Source organism: Aotus nancymaae, unplaced genomic scaffold (genome assembly GCF_030222135.1).
Source record: "Aotus nancymaae isolate 86718 unplaced genomic scaffold, 86718_ANA_hifiasm-v0.15.2.pri h1tg000108l, whole genome shotgun sequence".
Taxonomy (NCBI): domain Eukaryota; kingdom Metazoa; phylum Chordata; class Mammalia; order Primates; family Aotidae; genus Aotus; species Aotus nancymaae.
In genome coordinates, this window is record NW_026988523.1 from 9,466,614 (window position 1) to 9,485,289 (window position 18,676).

At 43.7% G+C, this 18,676-nt stretch overlaps 1 protein-coding gene across 3 annotated transcripts in view; it reads right to left on the reverse strand.

Moving 5' to 3' along the window:
• ASTN1 (astrotactin 1) overlaps nucleotides 1-18,676 on the reverse strand; it is a 335,413-nt gene that overhangs the window by 167,739 nt on the left and 148,998 nt on the right. For all 3 annotated transcript variants that reach the window (XR_002478082.2, XM_021668017.2, XM_021668016.2), the window contains exons 3-7: nucleotides 13,750-14,143; nucleotides 12,112-12,258; nucleotides 10,964-11,071; nucleotides 6,010-6,159; nucleotides 4,830-4,997 (exon numbers count right to left, since the gene is read on the reverse strand). Coding sequence is in view for 2 of the 3 variants with exons in the window: in XM_021668017.2 (XP_021523692.1) it covers nucleotides 4,830-4,997; nucleotides 6,010-6,159; nucleotides 10,964-11,071; nucleotides 12,112-12,258; nucleotides 13,750-14,143 (967 nt within the window). In the remaining variant the exon portion in view is untranslated. The remainder of the gene's footprint in view (nucleotides 1-4,829; nucleotides 4,998-6,009; nucleotides 6,160-10,963; nucleotides 11,072-12,111; nucleotides 12,259-13,749; nucleotides 14,144-18,676) is intronic.

Genomic DNA, 18,676 nt, shown 5'->3' on the forward strand with positions numbered 1-18,676 from the left:
AGATTAAAACTTAATTTAGCTGGAAAGCCTGTGCTCCTTGCAGAACCAGAAAAGATATATATCTTGAAAAGGGCAATGAGGGTCAGTGGCCAGGACTGACGGGGGCTGTGAAATGAAGCAGGTGTGTGAAGTCTCCACAGCTGTCCATATGGCAGAACAAAGGTCAGGGAGAGAGGAAAGAGAAAGGTCACTGAAACCAGGTAGTCTGTGTCTCCATCAAAAAACAAAACCAAAGCAATCAAACAAACATACACCATAACAACAACAACAAAAAAACCCTTGCAAAGTGCAGGGAAAGTCAACCTCTGCCTGGATCCAGGGAGCACTAAGTCATGCAGCCCTAGCGCTCTGCTATTAGCCTCACTTAACCAGAGGCACACCTAGGGTTACAAACCTGGGGACATGTGGGAAAGAATGTCAGGGTACAGCTGGCAAAGGGCTTCATCAGGGGCCTGGGGCCCCGCTACAGCCACATGGAAGTGAAACAACTCTAAGCCTTCCACCTTAATTCCTTTCCTGCAGCTTCAGCAGTCGGGACAGGTTTGAATAATGGTCAGGAGTGTGAGTTCCGAGTGAGGCAGCCCGAGTTTGAAGTCCAGCTAGGTAATTAACCAGGTAAGTGGACTCGGGCAGATAAGTCAACAACTTTGTGAAACGGGGATAAGAGTACCAGCTACTTCATAGTATTGCAGTGAAGCTCCAATTACATAATTTAAGTAAAGCGCAATGCTTGACAGATAGTGAGCTCTCAAACATCACCTATCCTTGTTTTTATTGAAAACCATTTTTTCTAGGCATTTCCCACTGGTCTCCCCTGACCTGGAAGGGAACACAGTAGGCTTTCTGAAATTGCCAGTGCAATGAACCGAACTCACATGCATGCTGAATTCCCAAACAACCAAATGCTAGGAACATAAATTGTCACAGAATGAGAACTGTTAGAAGAGGTCACAGTGCTCAGCAGAAGATTGGGAATGGCAGGCATACCTTGGGGTACCAGCCTACCATTTCTCAAGTTCATCCAAGTTCAAACTGGAAAGCTTGTGGGCCCTTGATCATAAGAACATTTGCTAGTGCTTACTATACCCATGCATTGGGCTGAGAGCTCTAGGTACATTACATTCCTCCCAGGTAGCATGTTGCTAGAATAGAAATATAGAGGGGAGCTAGAATGCAAAACAGATCAGCAAGTTTTCTCTAGGTCCAGTTTTTCCATGGATTCCTGATACATCTTTAGAAGGTCTACAAATTGCCCAAGGAGGATATAAAGAGGGAGCATAACAATGCTTTTCCTTTCTCTCTTTGTCTTGTCTTTTCTTATTTATTTATTTATTTTTGAGACAGGGTCTCATTCTGTCACTCTGGCTGGAGTGCAATGGTGCAATCTCGGCTCACTGCAGCCTCAACCTCCCAAACTCAGGCGATGCTTTTGCCTCAGCCTCCCGAGTAGCTGGGACTACAGGTGTTTCGCCACGATGCCTGTCTCATTTGTTGTATCTTTATTAGGGGTTTATGCCATGTTGTTCAGGCTGGCCTCGAATTCCTGAGCTCAAGCAATGTGCCTCCCTCAGCCTCCCAAAGTGCTGGGATTACAGGCATGAGCTACCGCACCCGGCCTGTCTGTCTTTTCTCTCCTGTTAGTGTATCAGTTTTCTATTGCTAGAGTTTATACCACAAACATAGTGGTTTACAACAACATAAATTTACTATATTACCAGAAGTTTAACATGAGTTTCACTGGGCTAAAATCAAGGTATCTATACGGCTATGCTACCTTCTGGAGGCAGCATGGGAGAATCTATTTTGTGTGTTCTTGCCTTTTCCAGCTTTTAGAGGCTGCTGACATTCCTTGGCTCATGTCTCCATATTCAAAGTCTGTAATGGCTGGTTGAGTCCTCATCACATCACATCACTCTGACCTTCTCTTCTGCCTCCCTATTTCACTTTTAAGAATGCTTGTGATTTCACTGTGACTACCCAGGTAATCTTCCTCCCCAAATCTCCCTACTTTAAAGCCAGTTGTTTAGCAACCTCCACTCCATACGCATCATTCATTCTCCTTTGCCGTGGAACATGACACATTCACAGGTCCTGGGGATGAGAATGTGGACATCTTTGGGAACACATTATTGTGTCTCTCACACCTGGTGTTCTGGAGCATGATGCAGGTGACAGGTAACAGAGATTCACTTTGGGATGCTCTTAGTAAGGATGCCTGAGGAGAGCTCCAGGCACCAGGAGGCTGCTCCTTTGCAGTGACTGAGCATCTGTGTTTGTGTGTTTGTGTGTGTGTATGTGTGTGTGTGTGTCTAAAAGTACACAAGTGCACTGCACAGCTTCATGCATCCATATGGGCAGACCCCTCAGTATGGCTGGGAAAGCACATGTCCCAACACTATGACATTTCCAAGTAAGCTAGCTAGAGGATTTCAAAAATAACGTCGACTTGACTCGAAGCCAATTCCCACACTCAGCTCTTTGGAGAAAGGCTCTGGGATGGAGTGTGGGAGGCGATAAAGTTTCTTTCTGATGAGCGTGTGGGATGACCACATCACCAATGCTTTCCAATTCCAGCATTCATGAAAATGAGAGTCTTTGCAGAATTGTTTCTCAGCTACTACCCAAAATGAAGATGCTGCACCTTAGTTTTGTCTTGGGGTTTGGGAATCTTATTTTTAGTCTTCCTCTGTGACTTTCCAATTGGAAATTCATTCACTGTCACAGACCCTGAGAAGCCATTAGCAGGGGAGGGGCTTCCCAAAGTCATTTGCAGCAAGGATTAGAAATGAGACATCTGGAAGGGACTGAAGAGTTGATGGGAGAGCTTGCTGTAGACAAGCAGCTTTCTGGCACACGGAACGGTAATGCTTAATAATGGTTGTTGCTTAAATAGTTTTGAATGACAAATACGTTGGATCTGACATATCTGGGGAAATTAAGCAACCTTTATAATCCCACCTTTGTAGATTACATGATAAATGAAACACAGATTCTGCTTTAGGTAGCCGTGGGACTTTGCGCAAATCATGTAACTTCTTAAGGAATTCAAATGTGAATGTAAACCATAGAGGCAGTTTATCACTGAGACCCCTCCAAGCATAAAGCACCAATTCCTTCTTTTCACATGTAACTGAAGGTGCTTCCTTTTCTTTAAAATACAAGTCGGAGCATCTAAACTTCCCCTAGGGATCAAGCTTCTTTCAGAAGTGAGTTTAACAACTGAGATTGTCCCAAATACTTCTAATCCAAGCCAGCTGGAGAACTAGGGTACCAGAGACTAGCTCAGTTGCATGGAGAGCACCCACCTCTGAGATGAGCTCTTTTTAATTTCTCCCGAGCACACTAGCTTTTGGGCATGGTACACAGCCCATCTGTTTGGTTTGGTGTTTGCCTGACAGCGTGGGAGGAGCAGCAAGTAAGCAGTCTTCGACTTCAGATGTTTAAAATGTTGTACTTTCTCCTCCATATGGGGGCCTAGAATCTCTGTGATGGGCCCACATAAAACAACTTTAACACCTAAGATGGTGAATTTTAGATGTTTCAGTTACCTGTTACTGTCCCAGAGGGATCTAGTCATAGATTACAACAGAAGTAAGGGCTAGATATCTTAGACGCATCCTCCATTAAGATCTCTCCACCTCAGCACCTGAACAAGATGCGAGTGTGGTGGGCTGGGGTTGGGGAGTGTTGAGGGGGCTGGTTGCACATGATGTACAAAAAGCTTCAGGGGCTGGGCCGTGACTCCAGCAACATTTTGCTTGGGAATCTTAGATGTCATTTTAATGCTGTCCTTTGCTCTAAGGGATCATGCTACTTTGGGAAGGATCTATTTGTGGTACTCAATTTACCAAAAACAAGTCTTTGTAGAGACTACTGTAGGTGAATGCCTTCTACAATGGAAGTGTAAAGCAGCCTGAAATAAGAGATCTATGCTCCTAGCTGTGTTTGAACCCAAGGAGCAATGGGAGAGTTCTAATTCATGCCATACCTGAATTTAGACCCTCCCACAGGGAAACCCCAGCTCCATTTGATAGTATAACAGACTTGAAGACGTTTCTACTCTTTGACCCAGTACTCTCTCACTAGGATTTATATGAAGAAAATAACTTCAAATGTGTCCAGCATTTATGTGAAAAGATGTTCATTTTAATAGTATTTATAAAAATTAAAAATTTAAAGCATCCTAAATGTCAAATAATAGTGAACTGTTTAAATGAGCTATGATATAGACATACAATGGAATGCCAAATGGCCATTAAAAGTATGTGTTGGAGGATTATTTAATGATTCTGGAAAAGTTATGATGGAATGTTAAGTGAAAAAAGCAGGAAAACTCTACTAGACTTAGTATGCTTCTAGGAAGCTTCTAAAAATCATGCATAGGAAAAAGATCAGAAGAAAGGACATTAAAATTTTAAAAGTTATCCAGGAGATGGAAATACAGATGATTATAATTTTCTTCTATAAACTTTTCTAATTTTTAAAAAATGTTCTACAATAAACACGCATTAATTTTATCATCATAAAATGTCTAACCCCAGTAGTTAAATATCCCGACTGTGTGAAAAATGGGTTACGGAAATTATCCTAAAACTGAGTTTTCTGGCTTGGGACTGCATTAGGATCCTTCCAAGTCTTCTGCCAGAAAATGACCACAGTTTTAGCCAACATGCTCTGCGGCCCAACCACATGCTGGCCACCCACATGGTCTAGTCTCAAGATGGCAATGGGACAGTGGAGTTGAGGAGGCACAGTATGAATCTCAAGGGAGTGATTTCAACAGGCATGATCTCTCTGACAGTTACCCGCTGCCCGGTGCTCCCGCCTACCAGTTTCAGGGTCGCATTGGTGTTCACAGGGGTCCAGGAGCCGCCGGGCACAGAGGTCCATGGCCCAGGGCCCGCTGGAGTTCTGCTGAGAGAAGAGAACCACTTGGGCAGGGTTCAACCAGTCACTGGCATCCAGCTGGCTCCCCTCCAGCAAGATGAAGCGGCTCCCTGCAGGGTGAAAGAAAGGAAGCATGCCTATGTGTGTGCACACAGCATCCATCCACAAGCCATGGAAGACAGGGAAATACCAACCTCAGAATTAGTACCAACCAGAGATCCTAACTCTCACCATTCCTAGCCCATTATTAGCCCCAGAGCAAGGGATCAGCAGACAGAAGCGGGGCCAGCACTCGGACCTCTGTGAGGACAGGGACATTGAACTCTCCAGCCAGAGTCCCCTGCTGCCTTGCCCCATTCCATCTTTCCAGGATGTTCCTAAGGAACATAGGGACGGAGGAGCTCTGTGGTCGCCATGGCGTGGCTCCATCAGACCCAGCCACAGGCAGTGGCACTCCTCCAAGGAGCAGGGGCTGCTGCCTGTCTTCACGGGCTATGAGAATTGCAGACCCTCTAACACCACGTGAACAGTCCCCACTTATTGCCAGCTTTACAGCAACTCAGAGAACAGACATTAACAAGTCAATTAGGTGCTCAGGGCTTAAATGATTCAGGGACTCTCAGAACCTATATTACTCCCTCATTATATTGGGGTCCCCCTGGATGAAAGTAAATTATTACTTCTGAGTTCTAGGCTTACAGCAAGTTACTGCAATTAAGAATTTATCACCCAGGCATACCAAACCAAAGCATGGCTAATTCTTAAACACCTCTACTATTCTACTTAGCTTTTTCCTTTCAAAGCCTTAGAGAGTCTTGGTGTCTTCCTACCTGTAGCCAGTGGGCTCTGCATTTCTCTACAAAGACCGAGACGTGTTAAAAACAAACAAAAATGGGAGAGGGCATAGAGAAGAAGAGGTGACCCCTTTAGTTTATTATTTAACCTGCTTTCCCAGTTCATTTATGGGCAATCCAATCGTGTCCTAATCCTTACTTACTTCAGTTTAGTTTTCCTCTGATAGAGTAATAGGTAACAGTGACTCCCATCTTCTCTAGCCTTTGCCTAACCAGAAAACCTTCCTCTTTGGAGGGCATGGTCGCATCCTCAGAAGAATGGGCTCACCATCAGCAATCAGGTGCTCAGGGACATGCAGGGTGATCTTGACCACAAGCGGGCAGCTGACATGAGAGGAGCACACGAGGCCAATCACACAGCTGGTGATGCTGATCAGGGTCAAGGTGGTCTTATTCACGGGACTTCGGGGAGATCCCACTGAAAGCAAGACAAAAGCAAGATACATGGTGGTAAAAAGCTTGGCATTCGGAGTCCAGCTTGGCTTTCTGCTGCCCATCCTTCTGGCAAAACTAGCCTGTGGAGGGAACTGTCTCTGGCTGCATGACCTCAGTGACCTTCTTCCTCACAGACACCCAGACACCATACCATCAGCTGGAGTCAGAGGAGACTTGACCAACTGGTGGCCCTCAAGGTCACTTACAGCCATTTTCACTCTTCCTGGGCCAAGTTCACAGTAGAAATCATAGAGGGGGCATTCTCTCCCCCTTACTGAGCTCCAGGCTCTTGCCAAAGGTGGGAGGGACGCTTTAATCCCACCCTGTACCTCCCATCGCTCTTCACAGAGGACACTCTGCACAGAGCAGCTCCACCCGCATGGTGCACACTGCTGCTCCAGAAGGAACTTCCTGAGCTGGAAGAGCTTGTGCTTACTCTATGGGCAAGAGTCCTACCAAGTGACTTTTACTCTGTGGGACCTGGAATGAGGAAAACGAGGAACGTCTGCTCTGTATAAGCAGACAACGTTGTCACACCAGAATGCTCTCCACAGTCCTGTAATCATTGGAGGAAATAATCATCGCTGAAGATTAAGAAACACTCCCAGGGAGGTGGAAATAGGGATAGGGAGGGAAGGGTGTTTTGTTTCTTTATTTTTTTTTCTGTACTACTGTTATATTTCTTTAATTTTTTGTTTCTTGGCTTTTTTTTTCCTATTGGGAAGAAGATGAAATGCTATTAAGCAGGAGAGCCTTATGCTTATGGAAGCAGAACAGATGTGTGAAAGTAAGAAAGCAACACAACAAAATGTGTGAGTCTTCTGGAATTTTCTTCTGTTCTGCGTTAGTACTTATTATTGATAGTAATAAAAGGCTTCCATTAAGGCAGACACTGTGCTGAGTGTTTTACATACCTTATTTTATTTTTAATATTAGCTTTCTTACAGTAAGCTTATGAGTCTGTATGGGAACCACCTACTTTACAGATGAGGAAAGATCTGTAAGAGGTGATGCTCCCTGTGGTAGTTAACACTCATGAAGTGCTGACTGTGTGTCAGGCACCAGTGCTCAGGGCTTTATGTGGCTCGTATCATTGAATGGTGTCCCCGGTCTTGTGAAGCAGCTCCCCTAGAGGAATAGAGGGTTAGAGAGGCTGTAGAGCATGCCTATGGCCAGGCAGCTACTAAGGTGTGGAGCCAGGTAAAACTGCAGATCCAGGTGAGGTTTCAGGCCACAGGAACAATGCACCACTCAGTCTTTGGGCACAGTGACGCCTTTGGAACTGATGCTCTCAGGAACACAGAGATGAGTTTTTGGTTTATGGATATACTCGTCCTTTAGGGGAGCAGTTTCCTCTGGGTGTATGTGTTGGCAGTAGCTGGGAAGGAGGGACTTGAGGGCAGAAAGTAGTCTCTGGGTCCTCTGTCCTTGACAGATGGAAATATACTCTTCATGTTACTATCCTTTCATAATAGAGTCTATTTTCTTACACTTACAGGTTTCCAACCCCGCCCAGGCCTCAGAGGCAGATCCACCTTCTCTCAAAACTTCACTCCTCTTGTTACCTTCTCTCAAATCCTGCTCCCCGACTACTTCCATGGCCCAGCCAATGGCACTGCCACCTATTTGGTTTCTCAAATTAAAACAACAACAACAACAAAAAACTCCATTATATCTAACGCTTTTCTCTTGCTTACAAGCCACACCCCCACCCTGGCCTCTCCAATGCCATTAAATCTTTGTCTCTTTAGGATATGTACCCAGCAGTGGGATTGCTGGATCACATGGTAGCTGTATTTTTAGTTCTTTGAGGGACCTCCAGACTATTTACATTCCCACCAGCAGTGTACAAGGATTCCCTTTTCTCTACATCCTCACCAGCATTTGTTACTACCTGTCTTCTGGATATAAACCATTTAAACTGGGATGAGATGATATCTCATTGAAGTTTTGATTTGCATTTCTCTCATGCTGTGTCCAAAACTTATCTGGCCTCCATTCTTTCCATCCCTCCCTACCCATATCATCTTATAGCAAAACCAAAGCAGAAGCCATCCACGTGTTCCTCTGCCTCAAGCTCACCCTGCTGTCACCTATCCTGCAAGCTGTCCCTGGAAGGATCCTTCATGGAGCAGAGCAGACCAGGACAGTGCTCTTCAGTAAGGTCTAAGTCCCTTGGAGTCAAGGTCATGTACTTTCTGGCTTCTGCTGATCCTCTAACATTCTTTCCTAAGAAACCCACAAACTTGCACCCTAAGCTCTACTCTAGTAAACATGTTCCTGCTCCCTGACAAGACCGTCATAGTTTATGTCATCTCAGTGACTTTGCACAGATTATTTCCTCCTCCACAGAAGGCAATTTTGTCACCTTGTCAGCCTCGTATACACCTACTTTTCAAGTCTCAGCTCAAACAACATCTCCCTGTAAACACTTCCTTGAAACCTCCAAGAACAGATTCTCACTGATTCCTTGGTATTCTAGCCCTCGGTGCACCCTGCTGTTATTGCTCTTATCACATAGAATTGTCACTGTTTACAGGCAATTGCCACTGCTCTCACGTGACTGCAATGACTTGCTACTGATAATCGTGTCTCTGTGGTCTTTCTGCATCATCAACCCATAATCTAGCATCTCTACCTGGCTTCAGAACTTCCAGTGGTTCCTTACACCCCACCGAGGCAAGCACAAACTCAGTCACATGGAGTGTGCGTGGTCCTTTCTTAGCCATTTTCCAGCCTCATACTTACCATGTCATGTGCTTATATATTTATAACCTGATGACAGCTGCCATATTGAATGACGTTTACTTCCTTTAAAACACAATGTTCTTTTGTCCTTTCAAGGCTTTTTATGTGCTATTTTCCTTTACTGAAATGTCCTTATCCTAGACGACTTCTCCTTTGAGAAACTCTATACATTGTATACATATATATGTATGTATGTATATGTAACCTGGTTCTAATTACTTTCTCCTTTTTTGGCTCCTATTGCTGCCAGGTAGGATTAACTGTCCTGTCTTCTGAGTACTCACTTCACTTTTTTTATATTGTTACATTAAGCCTTATCACTGTGCCATATTTTCATGTTTCTACCACCTATCACAAACCTGACCCATAGCAGGAGGGTCATAAAATGTTTTTGCTGGTCTGATGGATATATCCAATCCAATTCAACAAACACTTGCAAGCTTCTGTTATAGGAATAATCCTTCACTAGGCACTTTGGAAAAATAAATTAAGCATTCTCCACCCCTAAAAAGCTATAGTCTAGTTAATACCAGTAAAAAGTTGATGCATTAGGAGAGCTTGGTATTTAAAAGGAATAGTTTCATGCTGTCAAGAAACTCTTTCTAATTCATTACCATGGATTTTCTGAAATAAGACTTTATTAAAGCAGGACACACCCTGCCTTGATCAGGCCTGGATTGGCTGTGTCTAGGTTGAGCATCCGCTGTCTATAAATATGTAGTATCAAGAGAGACTGGGAGACCCTAATCCACATTCTTGCCTCAGAAAAAATGGCCATTCAAAATTAAAATACCCAGGGGCCCATTGATCTCCGGGAAAAATGATGGGAAGAACTTTTATTATGCTGATAGCAGTTAAGCCTACAGAAACTGGAATTTACAATCAAAAAGGCTTCTTCTAATCTCTGGAAAGAACACCTGGCATGAAGGGAATTCAACTGGAGGCATGAGAGAGTAAAAATATATGTGTCTTTCAGGAGACACTGGTTGATTACTGGTTGAGAGGCACAAGGGGGATGCCATTCAAATATCCTCTACTGTATCTTACAGGGACTCTGCCTAAAATTCTTTAAGATGGGGCACTGTATAAATATGGCGCTGCATGATGGAGAGTTCTAACAGCAACAAGGGGGACTGCATGGTGTTTTAGCAGTCTCCAAAAGGGCACATTTTCATATAATTTAATCCAATAAAACTCTCTGCTCTATGCATAAAGTATTGTTAACTCATTTGACATGTGTATGAACTGAAGCTCAGAGAATTTGTTCTTATCCAGTATCACACAGCAAATAACTGGTAAAGCTGACTGGAGATTGTGTCCCAAACTCCTGCGGTGTGGAGGTGATACCAGCGAGGTCAGAGGTCATGGGAGCTGCGGCTGCAATAGCCACAGTTGAAGCCACTGATCATGACAGTGAAGTGGCACACAGTGGCTCTGCTTTGTCCATGCAGAGGAAGATGGATTAGCTACCTTAACCCTGCCTGCCGGAGCAAGGAAGGAACATGGAGGCTCAGGGTCCTGTGATTCTACCAGGCAGGGGCTTAAAGGCCAAAGACAATTACACAGATTTTCAGGCCATAGATCATTCCTCAACTACGCTGCCCCCAATCTTTGCCCAGCTCAATCCCAAGGCCAAAGTGGTAGAGGAGGCAGGGGTACACATAGTATCCATCTTTTCACATACAACACACTTTATTAACTTTAATTCATTTGTCTAAACAGCAAAATATGACTCCTGAGGCTTCCAGAAGGAATTGAGAGTCATCTGACCAAGAAATAGCCTTTCAAACAACTTGGAAACTTGTTTGAGAGTGCCATTATCTGGGAGAGATGATTCTCTGAAATTTTCCACTCTAGGCTCTTCTTTCTTCCTTAGGAGGAAACACCAGTTGTGGTCCAAAAATTCTTGCAGAAACTGGTTTTGTTCCACAGAGCCCACAACCCAACCCAACACCTCTTCTCCTTCCTTCTCCTTTCCCCGCCTCCCCCCGCCTCCCCCAACCCCAGATACCACCTTCTGCCACCTCTATCGTTCCTACCTCTACTACGCCTCCGGCTCCTTGAAGGATCCGTGTAAAATGTCAGCTGGGGGTCGTTTTCTGCCTCTGTGCCAGAATCCCCTTCAGGGTTCAAGAAGGCGGAACCCGCTGTAATAAAAGCAGCATGGCCAAAAAAGCATTTTCAGTTCTGGTTTCATGACACCAAATCAATGGGCAAGTTCAATAGGAAAATCAACAAAAATGAAAGTAAGTTGACTGATAATCTGGGAGAAGTAGCCAAGGGGGTTGGGGCTTCCTCTACACGAATTTGTTGGAAAAGGAGACCTTTAGGACAGCAATCACTGGAGCTCTACCCTGCCTACTTCCCTCTGACTAGGGCCATTTCTGGCACCTACGTGCCAGAGAGGACCTCCAGGAAGAGTGAGTGGAACAGAAAGAAAGGAGAATTTTCCTCATTACAGCTTATGATTCTGTTAATATGAGACTATCTAAGGGATGTAGGAAATTACATTTTTGTCTTTTTTTCTAGCTCTAGAACTAATATACATTTAATACAAAAAGAAGAGAATAAAGAAAATACACAAAACTATGTAAAGGGAGCAATCCTAATGCCCTCTAAATCCTTTAAATCAGAGATAAACTCTGCTAACATTTGATGTGTATACTCTCTGGCTTTTTCTGATACAGAAACAGGTAAAGGTTTTTTAATCCGCCTTTAAAAATGGCATTATGCTGTATCTTCTACTTTATAACTTCATTTTTTCCACATTTAATAGATGGGTGGGCAACTTTCCATGTTAACAAATATAGATCTATATTATTTCAAATGGCTGCATGGTAAGCAGTGGACAGCAGACAGATGTGCCTGGTATTTAGCCAATTCCCTGTTGATGGACATTTAAGCTATTTCCAATTTTTCGCTTGTTTAAACAATGTTGTGATGAACAGCCTTTTACACACTTCTTTGCTCTCTTGTCGAATTATTTCCTAAGGATAGACTCTTGTTGGTCAAAAGGTTTGCACATTTACATTTTTTGGTAAGTAGCATTTAACTGGCCTCCAGGAAGTCTGTGCCAGGGCATATCCCCTCTAGCCATGCATGAGAGAATGGGTAGAAGATATTAATGGCCCTGCCTCTACCAATATGAAGGAATCCACCTGCAAGACCTAACCTCAGACGTGCATACCTCTTGCTTTGTTGTTGATCCGCTTTCTCTGGCTGCTGGAGGTGTGAGAGAGAAGGGTGGCTTGCTGGTGGTTGGAGTCCACAGGGCTAGTGGCAATAATGTTATCTTTATACTTGTTCATCAGTGACAGCTTGGCATTGTCACTTCCTGTATAAGGAAAAGTTGAGGCGAAAACTTTAAAAGACCAAAGGAAAGGGAGAAGAAAGAAATCTGCGTAAACCATGAAGATAAGGTCTCACAGAATTGAAATAAGAAATAAGCAAATTGAGAGACTGGCTACAAGAAACTGAAATACTCCTTTTTGATTTCTGAGGGATGGCAAAGTTATGGGAGAGGCAGTGGAGTTGGGGAATTACAACTGAAAATCCAATTCAACTATTATTATATTGTGTATTATAATAATTCTGTATTGATAAGGTCAATACTTGTAAATCTCTGGCTAAATACAGACTGCAGATTTCTTTATTTTGGTCAGCACAGAGTTTTAAAAGAATTTGAATTTGTGTGCATTCAGGCAGAACATGTCCTTTCTCTTTCATCACAGTCTGCGCCATTCCCTGTTGTCTGACCTCCTTCTGCTTTACATATCTGTGTTATCTGTTAACCTCCTAAAGGCATCTGAGTTGATAACCCCTGAGTATCACATGTCTATTTTGTGGGCTTAGCACTACACCAGGTGTTATGGGGAATATGAAGAGATGTTGATGATATGTCCCCCATATTTTCAAGGAATTCCCAGGCCTTAAATCTTATTAGAAATTGGTTTTTCATGTAGAATTTCTTGTAGAGAACAAGCAGAATAAAAACCTCCACATGATTCTACTCTTTCAAGCCCCACTGAAAGTCCATATATCATAAGCAACATTCAGCATGAAATAGGTCTTCCTTAAAGATAATCGGGCAGTTGTTTGAAGGATCACTGTGAAGAGTTCATCTATGGAGATTTGCTAATTCACAGAAGTTTTAAAGAGAAACAGGTGGGCTACTGTAAAGGAAGAGCGCAGTCCTTTTCTCTCTGCATTTTTTGACCCTGATCTTGTTCATCTGGTAGTTCTTCCAGCCAGTGTCTCCACAGATACACAGTGCATCTAGGGTCTGATACCATGATTGCAATCCTTCATTTTCTTTGAAACAGTGCATCCTTTGTAGAGAGCACAAAGGCATGAGCAAGATAACATAACTAAAACACCTCAGGCCCAATTCTCAGGAGTTATAGGAAAAAGCAGATACCACTGTCCCCTCCACCTCAATGGAGAATTAAATTCCCTAAGCAAATATACAATACACAAGAAGTCATATACACATGTTCATTTTTCTTGCTATCTCATTTCCCAGAGGGTTGCTCATTACATACTAAAATGACTCTAGCTCACTCCTCTATTGAATGTTAAACTATGCTGCCTCTAATGCCTGTTGGAAGTGAAAAGAAATCCAATTTACGTGGTTCTTCTGATTTTCTAGATCAAAAAACAGCTCCCATCATCTCAGGAACCAGGTTATTTTATGCCCATCTAGGGAAGGGCACTGCCACATCACACTATGTAGGACAACCAGTTGTTGTCACACAGCTGTTCCTCCCACTCCCCAGCTCCTTGAGATGATTGACCAAACAGCCCCTTGCCTTTCTCTCATCCCCACCTGGTGTGAGGTCCATCCCCGACTTTTCATTGCAGCCCTGCAGGGAGTCGAGGGTGCGTGTGACCTGGCTGGCAAAGTCCTCCCCTCCGTTCATGCACTCCCTCTGCAGGTGGTGGCGCAGATCAGTGATGTCATACTCATAGCCATCGAGAATGGGTGTCTCCCGGATGCTCAGGGTGCCGCTGGAGTTGTGGCCCTGCACGCGGGCGTTGCGCAGACTCTCCCGTCCATGTCCACCGATCAGCACAGAAGGAATGTAGTGAATCTCATTGGCTGCCTCAGCACTGGCACTCTTCTGGGGCTGAGGGACCCTGCGGCGTTTGCACCAGCGCCGGCGAGTATACAGGATCATCACCAGGCACAAGATGGACAGCAGCAGAGCAATCATGCCACCCTAGGAAGAGAGGACCACAGATGGATGTGGGAAGACGGGCAGGCTCTTCCCACAAAAAGTCATTGCTCCTTCTGCTACTACCATTCATCACTTATTTATTTATCATTCATTCAGCTGTATTAAGCATTTATAGCAAGCATCCTTCGGCAAAGGGAAAGTCTGCTGTGATTGGTATTTAGGGTGAGAGAAAAATGGAGCTGGGATGACCAGTGCATCATTTCAAGTGATGCAGTTGCTTAGGGCTTAGCAAACAATTTGAAGAAAGCAGTCTTTCTGAGAGTGAGAGAGAGAGAGAGAGAGAGAGAGAGAAGGAAAGGGGAAGAGAGAGAGAGAGGAGAGAGAAAGAGTGGGAGAGAGAGAGGAGAGAGAAAGGGAGGAGAGAGAAAGAGAGGGAGGAGAGAGAAAGAGAGGGAGGAGAGAGAAAGAGAGAGAGAAAGTGATTTCAGCTGGAAAAACAGGTGAGAGGATTTATTTGTTAGGTCAAATCTGCCACACATAAAGCTGGTTTCAGGACTTTCCTTTTTAGCTATATGGGGTGGCATCTGGTTTCTTCCTGTCTCACATCTAAAGATCAATCATAGATAGATTCTAACAGTGGTTCCACCAATTATCAGTGGGTCCTATAAATTCTAAACCTCAGATACCTCATCTGTATAATGGAGAAGACACCACCTAACCACCCAGGGTAGTTGTAAGAATTAGGTTAGCTAACTATGTAAAGTGCCTAGCATAATATATCTCACATAATCAAAGCTGCTCTCAGCATAACCTTAAATGTCTCCATCTGAGTAACTGGCCCAGCAGGAAAAACCACTGACAAATCTGAATAGAAATTTACATCCATCAGGAATTTACCACCAAGTGTGGGGAGGAATCTCATCATTGGAACATGACTTTTTGGGTCACAGCTTTCCCTTAACCAAACAGTCCTGAGTGATACTCCCTATTCTCACTAAAGCTCAGGGGAAGGGATTGAAACCCAAGTCCTGGAGTCAGGCTAGTGGAGGAGTCGCCTTCTGGTGCTCAAAGGTCAGCACCTCGAAGGCCATTCCTTACAAATCAGGACACGACTCTGGCGCCTGCCAGAGGTGAGGATGCAGGACTCAGTGAGACTGAACACCTGGCCTTGACATCATCAGGGCAGCATTTAGACTGACAGCCCTGCAAGCCTGGGGCTGCACAGCACTCAGTGGGCATAAATCTTCCCGTGTACAACCTGTATTCACTCCCTTTATTTTGGTCAATGTCTTCCCAAACCTATTTAATTAGGCCAGCATATGCCAAATGGTCCTTCTCTCAACCTTGGGCTCTGATTATACCACCCAAGCAAACAGGCTAGAGATAAAAGTCCCCTACTAATTTCCAGGGGGCCCACCCACATAAGGTTAGGTCAAGACTATGCCCTCAAATACATTAAAGGGGGCTTTTCCAGTCTCATAATAATTATATCTTGGATTTGTAAAGTTCTTCTCCCTGTAAATCTTATTTATCCTCCTTCTCCCACCATCACTGTGAGTAAAGGAACACACATACATACATACATACACACACACACACACACACACACACACACACACACTCTGCCACTTTAAACAGGCAGGACAGAGGAGCAGAGACATGAGGCAACAGAGTCAGCTGCCAAGTGACAGGCCACATCATGTGGCTTGTTGGGAACAGATGTATGCTGACCTCCTGGTTTTCAATTCTTTCTTTTATTTGCAGAACCCTTTCTCCTGATACAAGCTCTTATGCAAGTACAGAGAAAGAGTAAACATGCTCAGATTCCATTGTGGGTAAGAGTCCAAAGCCAAGTATTCTAGGTCCTTGCTAACTGCCACCTCCCCTCCCATCCATCCCGGTTGCCCTGCAGAAACATACGCCAAGCTCCTGGGACCCCACAGAACACTGTCTAGAAGACACAGCACCTCCACAGCGCATGACAAAGCCCTGCACCACTCATTGACAGTGAGTGTTTGTGTCCAACCCAACAGTTTGTTTTAACAGAACCTGTATCTCAGAGTGAGAGCTATCTTTTCCTTCACCCCAAATGGAAACTGCAACAATAGGTAATTAAGCCACACAGAAGGAATAACTTCCCGACTGAGAGAAGTTGTCAGACATTGAATTAGGCTAGTGAAAACGAGAGGTAATTTTATTCCCTACAGAGCTGTAACAGTAGCGTAAGCATCCATCTCTAAGGAATGGCTTAAATACCATCATTTTGCTCACATAGGGTTTTTTAGGAGCTCCTTCCACTGTTCCTCTCTAATCTCCTTTCAGATGGTAACAACAGGGTTATGATGAGGTCTGGGGCATAGGCTCATTCCCTATATTATGCAGTAATAAACAAGATTAGCTGTCCATTATCATGCTTTTACCATGTACCAGATACTTGTTCAACAGTTTCTCTACTTTTAACTCAATCCCCCATTTTACATTTGAAAAAAAAAGATGAGGCACAGAAGTTAAATAAATTGCCCAACACCACACAGCAAATGAGTAGTGGGACTGGAACGGGAACGCAACTCTTATTTCACAGCCTATATTCTTAAGCACTAGGCTACAGTCACCCAGAATGAGCATTGCTCACTGGAGAGACATCTACACCCTGGCATCCATCTCACAGATCCTAAGAGGATAGAGTAGGAGAGTGTGGGTGAATACATCCAGACCCATTGTCAGTTCCAGAGGGAAGAAAAAAAGAGTAACTATTCAAATATTCAAATTTCAAATATTCAAAGTGCACATCTAGGGGGCAGTGGGTCAAAGGAGCAGCTATCATAAACAAGGGACCTATAGTAAACACCTACTAAGCATCCAAATCCAAGATTAGTTGGTGGTAAAAAGACAACACTCACATTTCAATCTGTGTTAAAATAGGACTATGTGTATCACTACATGCCTGAAAGACACCATTTGTCTTTCAATTGAGCTGAATTTAGATGAGAAATACGTACTTTCTTTCAACTTTGGGACCCATTGCATATCTATCTCTAGGTTCAGCTCCTTCCTTTTCTGATGAAAAAACCAAGGCTCAGAGAAACTATAGAAGCAGGCAGTGCAGAACTGGCTCAAGTCCCAGATCTTCTTTCACTGCTCTTCTCACAGGCCTTTTTGGTAAGTTCACCCAAAATTCTCCTTACCATGTGTGGAGCCCAGACATTCAATTAAGAATATTTCATGTTCATTTTTCTTAGAAACATAACTTAGAGGGAGCTAGAACAGAAGCTTTTGTTTTGCTATGCCAGTATATTTAAGCTTCTCTAATTTTGCTTTAGTAAAATGCTTCCTCTGCTTAGAGTCAGTGACTCTCGATGACCTCAGCTTTCTAATAATCAGTTACCAGGAATAAGCTTCAGCCAATAGGTAAAACTCAGCACAAGCATTTGAGAAAGGATTCTCCGATACTCAAGCTGTGATATGGTTTCTCTGCTTCTATAACCCAAATTGGTGACAGATGTCAAAACGGTTTGCATTGACTTACTAACTGTGGACTATTACATAACTAATAATATACCATAATGTGATGTGATATTAATATGTAATATTATTTAATAATATTTTGTAGTGATAATCATTTGTAAAATCACTACACACAAATTCCTCTGAAATGCTCTACCTGCTTGAGCAGGTAGCAAGTAGGAAGAATATATAGGCCCACCACTATACTGGGAAAAGGCAGGGGGCTAGCGACTTTGAACTGTCCTTCTACAGTGATGACTTGGCTCACATTCAGTTACTGTTACATTTTTCAATAAGCCATAGGCCTTTGACAATCTCTCTCTCTCTCTCTCTCTCTCTCTCTCTCTCTCTCTCTCTCTCTCCAGGGTCTCACTCTGTCACCCAGGCTGGAGTGCAGAGGTGAGATCTCGGCTCACTGCAACCGCCGTCTCTTGGGTTCAAGCGATTCTCACACCTCAACCGCCCAAGTAGCTGGGATTACAGGTGTGTACCACCATGCCTGGCTAATTTTTGTATTTTTAGGAGAGACAGGGTTTCACCATGTTGGTGACGCTGGTCTCTAACTCTTGGTCTCAAGTAATCAACTTGTCTTGTCCTCCCTAAGTGCTGGGATTACAGGTGTGAGCCACTGAGCTTGGCCAATTTCATAATTTTTAACTTTACTACTTTCATAGAGAATTTTAAGAAGTTTCAATAAATGTCATGTATATTCTAGGATTTTCCTTGCAAAGAATCTAGTGAAAGGAAGAGGGGGTAGATGGAATGGAAAGAAACCCTAGGCCAAAGACTGTGGCTGGGAGCATCCTGATAGCCCAGTCGAAAAGAAAAAGGCAGGATGCACACATCTTACACAGCTTATTGGGAGCAACAATTGTCCTCTGGATACTCAGCTCCAAAAGACTTCTACTTAACGTCTGCTCATGAGCACAGTGACCAACAGAATGGGCAGGTATCACACAAGGCTTGTCAGAGGGTGTACAGGCGTTCTTCACATGCACATGTCTTGCTTTGAGGTTTTGTTTTACCCTTGCTGTGTTCAGAAAGTATTCTTCATTTATCTGTGTTAGCTCC